The sequence below is a fragment of the Mirounga leonina genome, unplaced genomic scaffold (genome assembly GCF_011800145.1).
Source record: "Mirounga leonina isolate KUSES-001 unplaced genomic scaffold, KU_Mleo_1.0 Mir_200, whole genome shotgun sequence".
In the NCBI taxonomy this organism is placed as follows: Eukaryota; Metazoa; Chordata; class Mammalia; order Carnivora; family Phocidae; genus Mirounga; species Mirounga leonina.
The window spans coordinates 25,911,981-25,928,770 of NW_023270503.1; the positions used below are offsets into that span (position 1 = coordinate 25,911,981).

At 52.8% G+C, this 16,790-nt stretch overlaps 1 protein-coding gene and 1 long non-coding RNA gene across 4 annotated transcripts; one reads left to right on the plus strand and one right to left on the minus strand.

The window, feature by feature from the left end:
- Window positions 1-468: 468 nt before the first annotated feature.
- On the minus strand, window positions 469-5,977 carry LOC118024868. 2 transcript variants are annotated; one of them, XR_004683221.1, is made up of 3 exons: window positions 5,016-5,613; window positions 3,283-3,631; window positions 469-591 (listed from the first exon to the last, which is right to left on the minus strand). It is a non-coding gene; the product is annotated as an uncharacterized LOC118024868 (long non-coding RNA). The 2 variants fall into 2 exon arrangements; XR_004683220.1 differs by lacking the exon at window positions 469-591 and having other exon boundaries at window positions 1,922-3,631; window positions 5,016-5,977.
- On the plus strand, window positions 3,675-16,162 carry IGFBP4 (insulin like growth factor binding protein 4). 2 transcript variants are annotated; one of them, XM_035027068.1, is made up of 4 exons: window positions 3,675-4,441; window positions 11,962-12,119; window positions 12,867-13,001; window positions 14,936-16,162. In XM_035027068.1, exons 1-4 carry the CDS (start codon window positions 4,093-4,095, stop codon window positions 15,068-15,070), a joined length of 777 nt encoding a protein of 258 aa, XP_034882959.1. In that variant the 5' UTR covers window positions 3,675-4,092; the 3' UTR covers window positions 15,071-16,162. The 2 variants fall into 2 exon arrangements, with proteins under 2 accessions (XP_034882959.1, XP_034882960.1); XM_035027069.1 differs by lacking the exon at window positions 3,675-4,441 and adding an exon at window positions 5,799-7,661 and having other exon boundaries at window positions 14,936-16,161.
- The last annotated feature ends 628 nt before the right edge of the window (window positions 16,163-16,790 follow it).

Here is a 16,790-nt window from a genome sequence, read left to right on the forward strand (position 1 = left end):
GAGGGCAGGACTATCAATTCTCTAAGAAGACCAGACTGAACCCAGTAGAGATGTGAAACCAAACCAACAAGGGAGCTAATTAGACTCTAAACAACAAGCCAACGAAGTTGTGGGCTGGAAAAAGTGGATGGAGAGTGGGGATTTTTCTCACTTCTCCATCAGGAGCGTCTTCCTGGTGCCCTGGGTGCCCAGGAGCTTAGGGACAGACAAGGATGTGAGACGGAGGCAGAGGTTCTTTTTCTTTCTTTCTTTTTGAGATTTTATTTATTTATTTGACAGAGAGAGAGAGTGAGCACAAGCAAGGGGAGTGGCAGGCAGAGGGAGAGGGAGAAGCAGGCTCCCCACTGAGCAGGGAGCCTGATGTGGGACTCGATCCCAGGACTCCGGGATCATGACCTGAGCCAAAGGCAGATGCTTAACCAACTGAGCCACCCAGGCACCCTCTTTTTTTTTTTTTTTTTAAGTTTATTTTATTTTTCAGTAATCCAGCATGGGACTGGAACTCACAACTCTGAGATCAAGAGTCACATGCTCTTCCAAGTGAGCCAGCCTAGTGCCCCACAGAGGTTCCTTTTCCGGTGGAGCCTTGGGCTGGAAAAGATGACAGGGAAGGAAGGCCATGTTTCTATCTCTGGGGGCTCCAGGACGTGCTCTCAGGCCTCAAGGAGGCAGCAATCAGGTGGAGAAAACCAATGAGCAGCATCTGTACCCCATTTCTTGGGTTCCAGAACGCTTTCTTATCCATTATCTCATTTTCTCTTGCAATCATCCTGTGGGGTAAGCCCAATTATCTCTTTTGCTCTTTGTTTTTTTATTTTTTATTTTTATTATATGTTTTTAGGGTTAGTTATATCTTTGTTTCAAGAGCACGTAAAAAACACTGGAGAACTGAACTCAGAATTTTTTTTTTTTCTCTTTTTAAAATGGATGAAATGACCCTTCAAGACATTAAGTGGGTATCCAAGGTCACACAGCTCTTAAGTGACTGTGCTGCAACTTGAACCCAGGTCCTCTCACTCCAAATCCTGTGCCCTTTATTTAGCCTATCCCCAGACACCAGCAAGCCCAGGGGGGACACTAAACCCAGTCCTCTGAGAGCCTCCATTCTGCTGAGGGAAACACAAGTCCTGCCACTGGGGGCTCACCAGGGGCCCGGTGGAGAATTATAGTTTCCTGCAGGGTGGGATAGGGTGGGATAGCAAACACTCAGCGCCCCCTGTAGGCTGGGCAATTTGCACAAGCCACTCTCTCTCTCTCCCCTCCTCACCCTTCTTTCTTTATCACAAAGCCCTATTTTCGAGGTAAGGACAGTGAAGCTCAGAGTAACTTGTTTCAGGTTCCCCAGTGAGTCTAGTGGCAAAGCTGGGATTAGAATCCAGGTTGGCCTGATGTTAATACCTGTGCTTTTTCCTCCAGCATGGAAGATGGTTGGCTCATGAGTCACCTTCTCTGTGAAGCTTTTCCATGCCTTGGATGTAGAACTGACCACTTGTGTATCTGGGTCCCCACAGTGCCCCACATGGATATCTCCCAGGGCACCTGCACACTTCTTAGGCTCATTTTATTTTTATGCCTGTCTCCCCTCACTAGGCAGTGAGCTCCTTGAGGGCAGAGAGTCATCTTGGCCATTTCTGTGTCCTCAGTATGTAGCACAAAGCCTGCGCACAATCAGCGTCCAGCAAATAGGTGTTGCATGAATGATGGGAAGGTGCTTGGATGGCCTACTTATATCTATTTTCCTGCTTCCTTGGAAGTTGGAAAGGCGTTGGGGGTGGGTGCGCACCAGCAAATAGATCGGGGATGCTGGGGTAGAGGTCTGGGCACCTGTCTCACCTAGAAACCTTTCTGGATTTCCCACACCTGCACTCATGCTTCACCTCCAGGTACTTTTTTGCTTTCAGTCCAGCCTCTCCTGCACTCCTTCCTCTACCTCCCAGCGCCTTTAGCTCTCCCAGGTTTGCTGTCTACGGGGCAAGTCTGGTGTTGGTATCAAAACCATCCTTTCTGGTCCCATTTTACTCTCATAAGAGCTTTAAGAGGCAGGATTGGTGGAGATGACCTTACCTCTATTTTAGAGTTAGGGACATTCAAGCTCTAAGGAGTGGTGTCCAACTTCATACAATGAGTTGGTGGCAGAACCGGGTTCAAGATGATGGAAGGTGGGGAGAGGGCTGGGGGAAGTTTTCTGAATCAGGGACAGGCTGGGCTTCCCCCAGGGACGTGAGGAACCTGGCTCTGTTTTCCCTGCTCCAAAAAAGAAGAGACCCCAGTATGTCTGTGAGATAGATGGCAGGGAGAGAATCCCAGAATCTTGTCCCCCGCCAGAACTCTCCAGACCTTCTGCAGTCTTGATGATTGCCAGTAGGTGCCGTCAGTTTGCAACTTTTTGGTTCTGTCCCTACACTTTCAGCTTCCAGCCCCTCTCTTCCTCATATCACCTGGACAGTCTACACTGGAGAAGGTAGGAGAGGGCCTAATTGCTGTGAGACTGAAATGAAAAACTGCTGCCCTGGGAGAGGAAGCAGGAAGCGGGAAGAAGGAAAACGGTCTCTGATCTGCACTTTGGCTTGGCTGCCTTGCCGCTTTCTAGGCTAAGCCAAGCCAAAGATAAATAAATAAATAAAATAAGATAAAATAATAATAATAAAAAAAATCCACACTGGGCCACCGATTGTGCCCTGACACGCACTCTTAGCCTGAAACCAGCTCCAGGACAGCAGAAGCCTTTGTGTGGAGAATGGGTGAGTACTGGGAGACCAGAGAGAACCTAGGAGGTGGGTCTCTGCTCAAATGTTACTCTAGGGTCTCTCCGGATCCCAGCAGGACTGAGGCAAGGGGCCGGGGAAACAGGCACCAATAAGATCTCACAGAGGGCCTAGTCAGCCCCAGGCACTAGCCCAAATAGCAACACCAGCTGAATTAGGAGAAGGCACCCCTCCCTCGAAATGCTTGACTGCCATCTGCTGGAAAACTGTCATAACAGCTACACAAACCTACAATGACCACGAGAGAAATGGTGCCCCCTGGAGTTGTGCGATGCACAATTTGCACACTGAGAGTGGCAATCTCCCTAGCCAATCCTCCTCTGGGGAGGGAGTCGGGCAGTAGAAGCAAACATCCAGGAAGGAAGAAGAGGCTGGGCACCTCCTTCTCCAGGAGTTCGGTGGATTCAGTTCTCAGGAAGGCAGAGTGGACCAGGACCCAGATGAGCCCTGGGGAGATAGTGCGCGCGCGGGGGGCGTGGGGGAGTTGGAAGGGCGAGTGGGAAGAGAGCCTACTAACTTCTTAGGGCCATCAGGCCCTTCTGGGTCCCTCGTTGGGTGCTTGCTTCCTTTTTCCCACTTCACCCGACTTGGTCTCCAGTGGGTGGGAGTGGGGTGGAAAGGACTCTGGCCCGGGAGACTGAATCCGCGGAGCCGGGAGTCCGGGCTAGGAGGTCGCGTTCTTGGAGGGTGGGGGGTGGGGTGGGACTGCAGCCGCCTTCGCGGGGTAGGGGAGGAATCCTCCAAGGTCGAGGGAGGGGGCCAAAGAGCAGCCCCTTGGCGTCTCCTCTTCTTTCTCTCCCCTCCCAGGCTCCGGTTCAGAGGCGCTGTCGGCGCCTGCCACGGCTTCCAAACTGCTCCGCTTCCTTCTGCGGCAGAAAAGGACTTTCAGATGTTGTAGCGGCGGCGGCGGCGGCGGCGGCGGCGGCGGCGACTCAGGACAGCGCCCCCTCCCCCTAACGGCCGCCTCCCCCTCCCCCCCCGCGCCCCCGCTCCCCCACCTCTGGGAAGGCGCTGGGGGTGTGGCCAGGGGCCGGTATAAAGTCCGGGGGAGCCGGTCCCGGGCAGCCGCTCAACCCCCTTCCCCCCCACCCCGCCGCCCGCCGCCCGCCGCCTGGGCCGGGCCGAGGATGCGGCGCAGCGCCTCGGCGGCCAGGCTCGCTCCCCTCCAGCCCGCTTGCTAACTTCCCTGGCTCCGTCCCTGTCAGCCCGCGGGGCTGCCCCGTCTCCCCGCGCCCTCCGGGTCGGGTCCTCCAGGCGCGCCCGGGCGCTGTCGCCGTGTGTCCCTGCTGCCAGTGTGCGCGCGCGTTCGCCCCGTCCTAGCTCGGTCATGCTGCCCCTCTGCCTCGTGGCCGCGCTGCTGCTGGCCGCTGGGCCTGGGCCGAGCCTGGGCGACGAAGCCATCCACTGCCCGCCCTGCTCGGAGGAGAAGCTGGCGCGCTGCCGCCCCCCCGTGGGCTGCGAGGAGCTGGTGCGGGAGCCGGGCTGCGGCTGTTGCGCCACTTGCGCCCTGGGCAAAGGGATGCCCTGCGGGGTGTATACCCCTCGCTGCGGCTCCGGCCTGCGCTGCTACCCGCCCCGGGGGGTGGAGAAGCCCCTGCACACGCTGATGCACGGGCAAGGCGTGTGCATGGAGCTGGCGGAGATCGAGGCCATCCAGGAAAGCCTGCAGCCCTCTGGTAAGGTGCCCCTGTCCTTGCATGCCCTACCTGGTGTTCTCCCCTCCTAGGAGCCCCTTCCCCATTCAGGCTGGCCTGGAAAGCCCTTGAAAATCTGAGTTAACGAGGAGGCAGGTACCTGGCAGGGCTGGACTGGCATGGGACAGGCTCACCCAAGGAAACTGCTGTTGAATCCCTAGCAGCCTGTTGCCACCAGCAAGGAAGACTGTCCCAGCCCTCCATCTCAAACCTCCCAAGGGTGTCTGTTTGGGAAGAGAGGTCTCAATGGTAGTCCTGGCTGCTGGTGCAAGAGTGGAACATAACCTGACCTGGTCCAGCCAGCAGCCTGCAAGTGAGCGGCCTGGGGCCAGATAACTAGAGGATGGAGGTGGCAGTGGTGGTGGCTGTCTGTTCCTGATCCTGGAACTTCCCTCATCCTGGCCACATGTGAAACCCCAGGGGTCTAAGAAGCCAGGGCTTGGCCTTTTGACATTGAGGTAGGGTTGAGTGGGACATGCAAATTAGAGGGGCTTTGGTGGTGGGGGGCATCAGAGTTGCCCCTCCCCAAAGCCCCCCCTCCCCCCAGGCAGCTCACCTTGCTGTTTGAGAGGTATTGGGAAGACAGAGGTCTCTCTGCCAGGCCTGGGCACCTCGTCCTGCACTGGTATACAGGCACCCCGCTCCTCTCTCCTGGCAGGTGTCATCTGAGGTGGCGAAGAGAAGCAAGTCTTGGCTCCCAGCCCAGAGCTGTAGAAACCTAACGGTGTGGGATAGGGAGTAGAGAAAGGAGAGAGAGAGAGGGAGAGGGGGAGACGGGAGAGCAGGAGGGGGGAGAGAGGAAGAGGGAGAGGGAGAGGCTTAGAGGGCCTTACACTTTCCCTTTTTCCATTTTTCAGTGAGCCTCTCAGTTTCTCCTTATAATCTTTCTCAGTCTTTTGTTCTTTCTTATTCTTTTGTTATTTCCTGCTACGTCTCTCAATCTCTAGTTTCACTACCAACATTCCTGAGTTCTCCTTTCCTCAATGTCTTCCGCCTGTTATCAGTTTCTCTTTCTCTATCTTGTTCCCTTTCTGCTTTTGTCCTGTTTCTCTCACTTTCTCCTCAGCACCTTTCTGTTGCTCTTTCTCTCCGTGTCTCTGTCACTGTTTCTCTTTCTGTCTTTGTTCCTGTCTTTCTCTGTTACTTTGGCAATCTCTCTCTCTGCTTTTCTGTATCTCTGCCTCTGTTTCTTGTTCCCTCTCTGACTCTGTTTTCCTCTCCCTGTGCCTCTGTCTGTGTCTCTTTTCCTGGTGCTTGAAGCTTCCATTGTTGCACTCCGGATGCTGGGACTCCGGCCCCAAGCTTCCTGCGCTGGGTCCCAGACCGTTCCACTTCCTCAATCCTCTGCAGCTTGTTAGCGGAGGAAAGCAGGATGCAGGGAAAACAGGAAGGAGGTGGACCCCAGGGGTCTGGCCTCAGGCCTCTCTGCCCTTCCTGTCCCTAGGCAGTGAGAGATAGGTCAGCAGAAAACATTCTAGGAGAAATGCCAGCCTGGCACCCAACACATCTGGGAAGCAGGGGGGCCGGGGGGTGTCCCGAGGGAGTAAGGCACTGATCCTGGGGCACAGATGCTGGTGCCAGTGGGAGAGGAGGGGTCCTGGTACCAGACCAGATTGGGAGTGAGGGCTGAGCCCTTGGGCTCCCTGAGTATAATGGGACCTCTTTCCCTTCATATCTCCATCCTCCACTGTACAGTGGGTATGTATCTGGCACCAGATTAGAATAGGTGCTAACCTTCTCGCTCACTGACTTGAACTCGGGGCAGAAGAGCCCTCAGAGGGTCTTGAGCACCCCCTCCTCCCTGGCTGGGTAGGAGTACCCCATCCGATAGTGGAGGAAAATCTAATCCCCTAGGGGCTTTGGAGGAAATGGTATGAAGTTTGTGATTATCCTGTGGACATCATGCAAATTGGCCTTTATGTCCCCTTGGGATTACAGGGTCCAGGTCTCTAATGCCCACTCCCTCCCTCCTTGCCTGTCCTCCACCCATGCAGGGTATGCAAAGATCTGGAGAGGGAAAGGGCAAGCCTGGAGAACCCTGGGGAAACTAGGTACCTACTCGGCAAGCTGTGTCCATGCCTTCTCACCTCCTAGTCATCACAGAAACATCCCCTGCACCATGTGAAAGGTGCCCCCTAGAGTTGTGCAACAGCCCTGCAGGGTCTCTGGTGAGACAAGATGGCCAGAGCTCAGACCTTATCCCCGCTATTCTCTCTAGCCTTTCACTGTCAATAGGCCACTGTCCCTCCTAGGTCCCAAGGCTTGGACCCTCTTGCCTTGGGAATAGTTTGGCAGAGGATATCAGGCTTCTCTTTCTGCCTTTTCCTCTTGGGGCAAAGCTTCAGCAGGTGACTGGGGGAGGACAACCACTTGGCGTGCCCCTTCCCTTGGCCTGCTATGTCCAGCTGCCTCCTATTTGCCCCAGGAGCAGGTTTCCTCCTTCCATCTTAAGCCTCTGCCCCCTAACCTCCCCATAGCCCTCCTGTCCCAGCTTTCTGAGCCAGAAAACATTGTGGATTAACGCTGCTCAGGCCCCCAGAGGTGGGGGTGGGGTGGGACATGTGCGTCAGAAGTCCACAATTCTGCATCAGTGGACTGACCCTTGACTCATGGAATCTGGGGGAGTGGACAGTGGGAAGATCAGTGTTTGGACTGGGGAGCTCCTAAACTGTGCTCTTGGGTCTCTCTGGGACAGGGTTAGGGAACAGACAGCCTGGGTTAATTTTTAGTCAACGCAGCAAATATTGTCCCCCTTACTTCAGTACTGGGAATCCAGTCATGTCATGGGAACAGGGCCTTCCCAGAAATTCTGTGCCTTGGGGGAGGTGGGGGAGGAGCATGGCTGCTTAACATTTTTTCTTTAGTATTGGCAAAGCCAGAATTATTGGTGCCTCGGGTATCAAGAGTCTTTTCCATTTAAAGACATAGGAGCTGCAGGGATAAGTCTGTCTTCCTTCCCCTCCAACCAGTCTACTGCATTTCCTCATCTGTAAAATGGAAATGACAATGGGACCTGCCTCACAGGCTTGGGGTGTCTGGCATGGAGTAAGACCTCCATTAGTTAGAGCCATGATGAAGATGGTGATGAAGAAGAAGCCGAGAAGATTTCGGTTGAAACTTAAATTCTCCTCTGATGCTGGGATTTTGAGGGACAGTAGGGCAATTGAGCAAAGTAGGGGGACATTCAGAGGAGTTGAAAGGGGTAAGGAGGAACTTGGTGCTTTTTGCTGCTGTAAACATGGGAAGGACAGGCCAGCTTTCCTTCAGTCTGAGGAGGGCAGCATGGCATGACGGTGAGGGGGATGCCATGTGAGCCAGACCTCGAAGAAAGGGCTGGGTACCTGGCATGGGTGATCCTGGTTTCTCGAGGCTGAGTCCAGGGGAAGAAAGAAAAGGCCTTTCTTGCAGGGTACAGGGGTGAGCTGAAATGCCTGTGTCTGGGTGGCTGGGCCCACCCACCTCACAGCCTCACTCTGGGTGTCTTGAAGGGGACTGGGCCTGGAGTTGAGGAGGAATTATGGGGTTGAAATCAGGCAGCCAGAAAGAGGAAATCCTCTAGCTTTGACCATGAACTTTTCAGCCAGTGGTGCCAAAGCTGTGAAGTCTTTTCTCTCTCTGGGTGCCTTACCCTTGGTTGCTAGAGCAAAGACCAAGGTTTGCACTGTGTTTGCACGTTATTGGCCTAGCTCCAAGCAGGGGCTGGAAGAGATGACCTGGCCTACCTTGGAAGTCCCACCCCTTAAATAAGCCTTTTAGAGGTCAGGTCTAACTCGGGGGGGACCGACCCACAGGGATTGGGGTCTTTCCAGAGGGCCTCACCTGGGTGAGCAGTACCAGGTATTGAGTAAGCAGGGAAGTAGTAAGTATTTAGACAGCTTTGGAGAGTGGAAGGTTAACATTTTTCAGAGGCCCAAGGCTACGATCCTCACCCTCCCAAACCCAGCGTCTAGGGGTGGATCATGGGGTGGATCCTCAATCTGCCTGTTAAGCAAGGCTGGGCGAGGAAAAGTTACAGATTAAATGGAACGTCAACAAGCTATGGGGCAGGCAGAGTGCCCTGCCCTGGGTCTGTGTCTCTGCTCGGGGCAGGGTCAGAGTGCCCGAGTGCATGTGGGTGTGCATGTGTGGACCAGTGTGTGCCTGGACACATGATTGTTTGTATATGTTTGTGGTTCTTGAATCCTGGCCTGTCTGTGTCTGAGTGGGCAGATATGGATATACTCTGTGTACCTATGTCCCCATGAGAGTAAGTAAGCAGCTACTCTCCCTATCTGGTGTATTCTTCTCTAAGCTTAGACACAAGGTAGGGACAGACCGGGACCAGATCTGGAGAGTGGCAGAGCAGCTGGAAGTTGGCATGCTTGGTGTTAATGAAGGATTGATCTCTGTGGAGTGCCCTTTTGGTGGGGTAAAGCAGTCTGGCCTTGGGCAAGAAGGGTCCAAGTATGGCATTGATGAGTATCTGGACTCAAGTATGTGTGTTTTGGAGGCTTGTAGGATTCTTCAGTTCTTCAAAAAATAAAAAAGGAAACTTGCCTAGCAACAACAAAAAAGTGGGGAAACCAAGGAGGGGGAGGCCAGACACACTGCCTGCTTAGATTTCCCCAGATAATCCCCTTAGTGTGACAGGAGGCCTTATTCACACAAGAGCATAAGCTATGCTTCCAGCCTTGCCCTATGGCCCATGCAGCTCCAGGTTTCAGTGAGTGGACCCAGTTGTCCTCCCCCCCGTTTTTTAAAAGATTTTATTTATTTACTTATGAGCGAGAGAGTGAGAACGAGCACAAACAGGGGGAGGGGCAGAGGGAGAGGGAGAGAGAAAACCCCAAGCAGACTATGGGCTGAGTGCTGCAGAGTCCTACCCCTAGTTGGGGCTTGATCTCGCAACCCCGAGATCATGACCTGAGCCAAAACCAAGAGCCAGATGCTCAACTGCTCAACCAACTGAGCCACCCAGGCACCCCCTACATTGTCCTTCTTAATAATGCCTCCTAAGTTAAGGGATAAATATTCCATATATCCATTAATAACCCCCCAAGAGTTAATCATTTGTGAACTTCAACTCGTAGAAACTCAACATTGGAAAGCCTAGTTGCAGTTACATTTCTACTCTAGATCTCTCTAGGTTCTTGAGGTCTTTACCACCCTGATGCGCCATACTTGCAGGATAGGAGGCTCTCAACCTCTCCATTTGTTAAAAAACTCTTGCTTATTTCTTGAACCTGAAAACATTCTGCCTGCTCACCAAGAGAAACAAGTGCCACTGCGCAAAGTAGTGCTTCCCTTTATGGCTACGAAAAGAAAGCAAACTCAAGGAAAGACCAAAACCTTTTCCAGGTTCCAAGGGTACCCCTCAAATTAGCACCATGGACTGTGGGAAATGAGTCCTTTTGATCCCTTCCAGCCTTTTCCGGGTAAAATGGTGGTGCTTTTGTTCATGTCTCAGCTCAGCCTCTGTGGTTTCAAGATTTGGCTCTAATTCTTTTAGGTCTTTCATTTCCTCTTCCTCTCCATTATCCACCTCCAGCCTACACCCCTGAAACACTGTGCCCCCTTCCAAAAGTCTATGCTTTTGTGCAAGGTGGATGCAGGGGTAGGGATCACTGGCCAGTCTGGGCCTTTTGGCCAGAAAGGTTTCTTGGGAGGGTCTTCAGGGAAGAGCCTGTGTCCCAGATCTTTTCTCTGGTTCTGACTGAGGGTTTGGGGTCCATCTTCTTATGGCCCCCTTGACGATGCTGGTCTTCTGAAATTTACCCACATCTTTTGCTGTCCACGTCCCTGGGAGGTCTTGCTATAGTGGATTCTCCTTGGTTGACCCTTATGAACTTGATGTTGGTGCACCTGGGTGGCTCAGTCGTTAAGCGTCTGCCTTCGGCTCAGGTCATGATCCCAGGGTCCTGGGATAGAGCCCCGCATTGGGCTCCCTGCTCGGCGGGAAGCCTGCTTCTCCCTCTCTCACTCCCCCTGCTTGTGTTCCCTCTCTCGCTGTGTCTCTCTCTGTCAAATAAATAAATAAAATCTTAAAAAAAAAAAAAAAGAACTTGATGTTGTCTCTGAGACTGGAGTCCCCTCCGGACTGTCCTTCTTGGGATGTTAAATATGCAGAAGGATAGATTATATCTATCTGCTCCATTTATTCCTTACCTTTGATTCTTCTTTCTAAACCCGCCCTCCACCCATGACAAAACCTTCCCATCCTTGGTGACTCAGTTTTATAAATAACCTTTGGTATGGAATCTTGACAAAGACTTTGTGAAAGTCTAGATTCCTCCTTGCCTGGTTTCCCTTTATCTACTTGCTTCCCCCCACACCACCAGAACTAGGAGAATAAAAAGAGAACTAACCCCCCAACTAAATTTGGCTAGACAGAAAAATACCATTTGACCCAGAGGCAGCTCTGGGACTGCTGCCATGCATGGAGGAACCTGCTAACTCCTCAGGAAAAAAAATCCTGACGCAAACCAGATGTAACCTTCTGTCTAGCTGCCAACATCTGGAATGCAGCGAGCTGCCAAGCCCAAGCATTTTAGAGGTGACTCTGATCAAGCCCAAGCATTTTAGAGGTCTTGCAACCTCTTTCTCCAGCTCAGCCCTGTATTCCGGTTTTGGCTGCCTGGAGGTTGGAGTAGTGGTTACGGTTCTGGGACTTCTGGATCGGGTTATTCTCGAGTTCAGATAGAGTCTTCAGGGGATCCCAGGGAGAGTGTGCAGGTCCAGCCTCACCACCCCCATCTCCACATCTCCAGTGCCCTGGCTCTGGGCAATAGACATGGACTTCGGATGGTGTCTAAAATCCAAGGATGGGAGATGTGGGGGTGGGGGGAACTGAAGGGAGGTGTGAGGGTGTTTTTGGTCCTGCGGCCACACAGTGTGTGTCACACATACACACGGATTCACACTTTCACATGTAGGCATACACACCTACTCCCGCTTCTTCTCTCCTGTTCAGCCAATGGGGAGGGCCTTTTGGGCCAGATTTCTCATCACTCATGGAAATTCTGATTTTGGTCATGTGGAAGAGGGGTAGCAGAGCCAACAGATTTGAGGATCCCCTGGTTGGCTCAGCCAGATGCTGAAAAGAGCAGGAAAGGAGACAGGAAGAGAGAGCAGACAGAGTGGGGGATGGTAGCAGGAGCTGAATGGGGGTGTGTGTGAAATCTGGTGGGGAGGCCCCTGCCTGCCTTAGACCTCCCTGCAGGGCCCAGGAGACCCTCCTGCTGTCTGTGCAGCTGCAGCTGGTGACTCATCTGAGGGCTGGACTGGGTGGGGTGAGGGACAAGTCAAGGACTTTAAGAGGAATATTCTCCTGAGGAAATCCCAGGAGAGTGGGGAGGAGATGAGGGTGTTGCTTTTATTCCCCCCCACCCCACCCCAAGGCCCCCTATTCTTTCCCAGAGCCAGGCTGGAGAATCTCCAAGAAGAAAGCAAGGTGGGAGGCTGGGTTGGTGTGTTGCCCTGTCCTTTCCTGGTGCTGACCTCTCCCCATCTTGGCCTGACTGCAGACAAGGATGAGGGTGACCACCCCAACAACAGCTTCAGTCCCTGCAGTGCCCATGACCGTAGGTGCCTGCAGAAGCACTTCGCCAAAATTCGAGACCGCAGCACCAGCGGGGGCAAGATGAAGGTCATCGGGGTGCCCCGGGAGGAAGCTCGGCCTGTGGTGAGGACCTCTGACCTACAAATGCACATGTGCACCGCCACCACCACTAGATCTGGATTATGTTTATTCAACAAACATTCATTGGATGCCTACTGTGTGCAAGAGGCACCCAGTATGCATCATCAGGACCCAGAGAATCCTCATTCCTTTCCTTGAACTGCCTTTCCTGTTCATCAGTTATATATATATGCAGTTGAAGTAATTGTTAAGTACTGAAATACTTCTGTATGGGTTTGTAAATAGTGGTTTTCCCAAGCCTCCTGGCATTTCTTAGCTCTTCTCTTGGATTCTCCATGCAGACTTTTTCAGTAACTAAGTGGTTAACGCTGGCCACAGCAGGGGGCCTGGAGACCCTGCCCCAGGGTCTGGCTAAGTCCTTTCTGATGGATGGTTCTGATGGATCCTGGCCTGGGTCTTCTTACCAAGTTGTTAATTGTATGATGTCAGCTATCCCTCCTGCTTAGAAATCATTCCCTTCCCAACCATCTTCATAGGTTTCCATAACCCCTTCCCCCCACAAGGTCCCTTCCATTCACACCCTTCCTTTTTAGAAGCTCTTTAGCTCAGAATCCTCTGTTCAGTGTCCTTCTGCTCTGTCCACCAGGGTCCCCTGAACCCACTGGGCCCTGCCCGGCCTCTGGGCCTTGAACCTCCTTTCTGGGCCTTGAGTCCTGATCTGACCCCCAGCTTTGGGGTCTTCCTGCCTCTCTCCCTTCTGCTAAGCAGTTTCATTTTCCCTTCCTCCAGCCCCAGGGCTCCTGCCAGAGTGAGCTGCACCGGGCCCTGGAGCGGCTGGCCGCCTCACAGAGCCGCACCCACGAGGACTTTTACATCATCCCCATCCCCAACTGCGACCGAAATGGCAACTTCCACCCGAAGCAGGTGGGTCTTCATCCCTGCTGGCTCTGTCCTGGCCTCGGCTCTTGGGGCATTCCTGGTCTCTCCACAAGATGGTGCCGGTTGGAGATCTCGGGAAGGGGGAGACCTCCCCACCCAAACCTAACCCTCTGGGTCCGCCCCCAGTCTTAGAGCCTCAGCTTATTTTCCCCACCACACTCATTTTGGAGATGAGGAAACAGGCCCAAAGTCACATAGTGAGTTAATGGCAGATCAGCTGTCCTGCCTCCCCATCCAGGGCTATTTCCATCATGTCTGGATTCACCACTTAGCACTCCTGCCAACCTCTACCTCCCAGCACTCTTTCATTCCCTGTACTGTACTCCGTCCTATGAGTAGTTCTCCTTTGCCATAGAATGTCTCAGATTTCATTTGGGGATGGAGGGGCTCAGTCATGAAGGGTTAAGGAGGAAACTCAGCCTGCCCCTTCCCCCATGCTGAGTAACCAAACCACCTGGGGTACAGCCAGGATGGAGGTGAAGCAGATCTGACAGCTGGGAATGGGAGCTTTGGACGGAAGCAGAGGGGCAGGAGAGAAAACATGAATGCAGGAACCTCCATATTCCCTCATGCCCTTGGAACATGGGCTCCTCTCATAAGCCCCCAGGAGGCTAGGATGTTCAGCAAGGTTGGCCCTCCTCAGCCCCATCTCTGACCCATGAGGGGTGGGCTTACTTGGAAGAGTGGCATATCTGGGCAGAGCCTTATGCTCGGTGTGGCCTGGGGAGTCCTGGCCTGGGTCTTTCTCCAGCTCTTTGTGGACATAGACACATACATTCTCCCACTCCGTGCTCTGTAGATAGATCCACAAAGTGGGCTGCTACTTGGCCAATAGAGGCCTAGATAGGAGGAGAAGGGCTGCCCCCAGGTCGGCAAATCCCAGGATGACATGAGGAGATTATGGGGTGGTATGCAATGAGTGCAGGACCAGAAAGGGCCCCTCAAACCAGTGCCAAACCTACTTGCAAGCTTTATCCCAACACCAATTTTATCCTTGTCCCATTTTTTAGAAGATTTTATTTATTTATTTGAGAGAGAGAGAGAGAATAAGTGTGAGCAAGTGCAGGGGGAGAGGCAGAGACACAAAGAGAGAGAGAGAATCTCAAGCAGACTCCCTGCTGAGCGGGAGCCCCACCCGGGGCTCCATCTCAAAACCCTGAGATCGGACCTGAGCCGAAACCAAGATTTGGATGCTCAGACGACTGAGCCACCCAGGCGCCACCATCCTTGCCCAATTTTTAAAAACTTTTTTCCCCTCATTAAAAAAAATTAATAGATTTTATTTTCTAGAGCAGTTTTTTTTTTTTTTAAGATTTTATTTATTTGACAGAGAAAGAGACAGTGAGAGAGGGAACACAAGCAGGGGGAGTGGGAGAGGGAGAAGCAGGCTTCCCGTGGAGCAGGGAGCCCGATGTGGGGCTTGATCCCAGGACCCTGGGATCATGACCTGAGCCGAAGGCAGACGCTTAACGACTGAGCCACCCAGGCACCCCTTAGGTTTACAGAAAAATCGAGCAGAAAGTACAGTGTTCCTATCTACTCCCTCACCCCCAGTTTTCCCTGTTAACATCTTGGTTTAGTACGGTAGATATGCTACCACAAATTAAGGAACTAATATTGGTCCATAATTTACATTAGGGTTCACTCTTTGTGTTGTACAGTTCTGTGTTTTCTTTCCCCAGTTTTTATCCCACTGAAAGTTCTGACACTTGAGCCCTTTATCCCTAGACCAGTGCTGACCTCTGAGACAACCTTCATTTCTTGGCCAATATCTCTCTACTCCATGAGCTCAGACGGTCCGTGCTTGTGAAAGAGCCTCTGCCCTCAGAGGCCATCTTGGATCAACTGTCTGACTTGGGCTGGGCTGGGATTGGGGCAGGCTGCCTGGGGACTGACCTCTCACACACTTGTCTTGGCAGTGTCACCCGGCCTTAGATGGGCAGCGCGGCAAGTGCTGGTGTGTGGACCGGAAGACGGGAGTGAAGCTTCCGGGGGGCCTGGAGCCAAAAGGGGAGCTGGACTGCCACCAGTTGGCTGACAGCTTCCGCGAGTGAGCCCTGCCAGGAGGCAGGGGGCTCAGTGCCCCCTGCCACCCCCATCCCCTAGAGGCTACAGAGCTGACCTGGAGCCTGAGTCTGAGTCCTGGCTCTGTCTCTGACCCAGAAGTTTCCCTTCCTGTGTGTGTGTGTGTGTTTGTGTGTATGTGTGTATGTGTGGGTGTGCCCTTGGGGTGAGCCAAAGCCTAGGGGTGTCTTTGGGCTTAGATAGTCCGAGAGGTCTCAGAGTGGCAATGGGGAGCCCTGGTATGTCTCCAAATTGATCCTGGATTCATTCATTCATTCATTCATTCAGCCATCTAAAAACATTTATTGACCACATACTACATGCCAGCTCTAGTTTTTTAGCCCTGGGGGCTCTTATTTTGACTTTGTTTGATTTGGTCATGTGGGGCCACTTCCTACAAACTGAGCACTAGCTTATGGGGGAAGAGAAGTCCCATTTCCAGAATCAGAGAAAGAAAGTAGACATGTACCTTGACTTTTGTACCTTGTAGCATTGTCCTTCCCCTCGATTTAGTCAGAGGGTGGAAGCTGTAGGGCAAGTGTGGGGTGGCAGATGATTCAATGGTCAGGAGTCCCAGGCCCACTCTCAAAGATCAAGCCTGCCAGGCTCCCCTTCTTCTCTTCCCCAGGCCCCTCCAAGGGGAAGGACCTATAGAGACAAGCCCACCTTTGGGTATGGTGTGCCACCTGCTTGGTTGCCTGGCCGCCCAGACCCTGCTGTGGAGGAGGGAAGAAGGTCGGAAGAAGTCATACAGGACAGAGGGCTGGGGAGGTGGGGCCCATCTCTGAATAGTCAGGGTGGGAGGAAAGGATGCGCTATGGGACCACATGTGCCTGATGGAACAGAAGACACACATGCTGGGGGGTGAAGGACTTGCCTGGGGTCCTACTTCCTCCCCTGTTTGTGGTCACAGTCACAAAGTCACCAGGATGACTCCATCCTTCCAGTGGCTCACGGCCTGTGGCTTTGCCTCCCTCCCCATACCTCCCTGCCCTCCAGGCATTTCTGGCTTGACTGGATGGAAGGAGACTAAGGGACCTACCAGTTGGCCATGATGTCTTTTTTTTTTTTTTTTTTTTTTTAACAAAACAGAACAAAACAAAACAAAAATCTAGACAATTGTGTTTGGTTGATTTATTTATAATTAGAGACAGGGATGCACCAAGGGTGGGAAGGGGGGTCATAGTGTGGTCCCCAGACCTGTCCTATATGGTAAGAGGACTGCAAAGAGTCAACCAATTCACCCACCTCTTCCCTGCAGCCTCTTCCTAGGGAGCTTCCCTGTCCCCAAAGTCATGCTGTCTGTGTTCAGACTCCTGGTGGGCAAATAATGGCTTCTGGAAGGAAGGCAAGCAAGGACAGCCCTGCTGGGCCAGAGCTATTTCTGGGATCATGTGTGTGAAGCTGGAGTATGTCCTAGGGCATCAGGCAGACTGGATGTGCATCTGGATTTGATGTATTAATTTAGTGGGGGAGGCACTTCCCTGAAGTTGGGGACAGGGGGTAAACTCCAATACATTCCCCGGCTCTGACTGCCTAGATTCCTTAATGGGGTAGTTGTGTTGAGATTTGGTTCTGAGAGGTTGGGAGTAGGGGCATCTTTGATTTTGCTGTCTTGAGCTCAGCAGGCTGTGGGCTCTTGGTGCCAAGCCCAGAATTTGTGCCCATGTGGTACGACTGGATTTCTGGTCATCTCCCACTGCCCCTTTC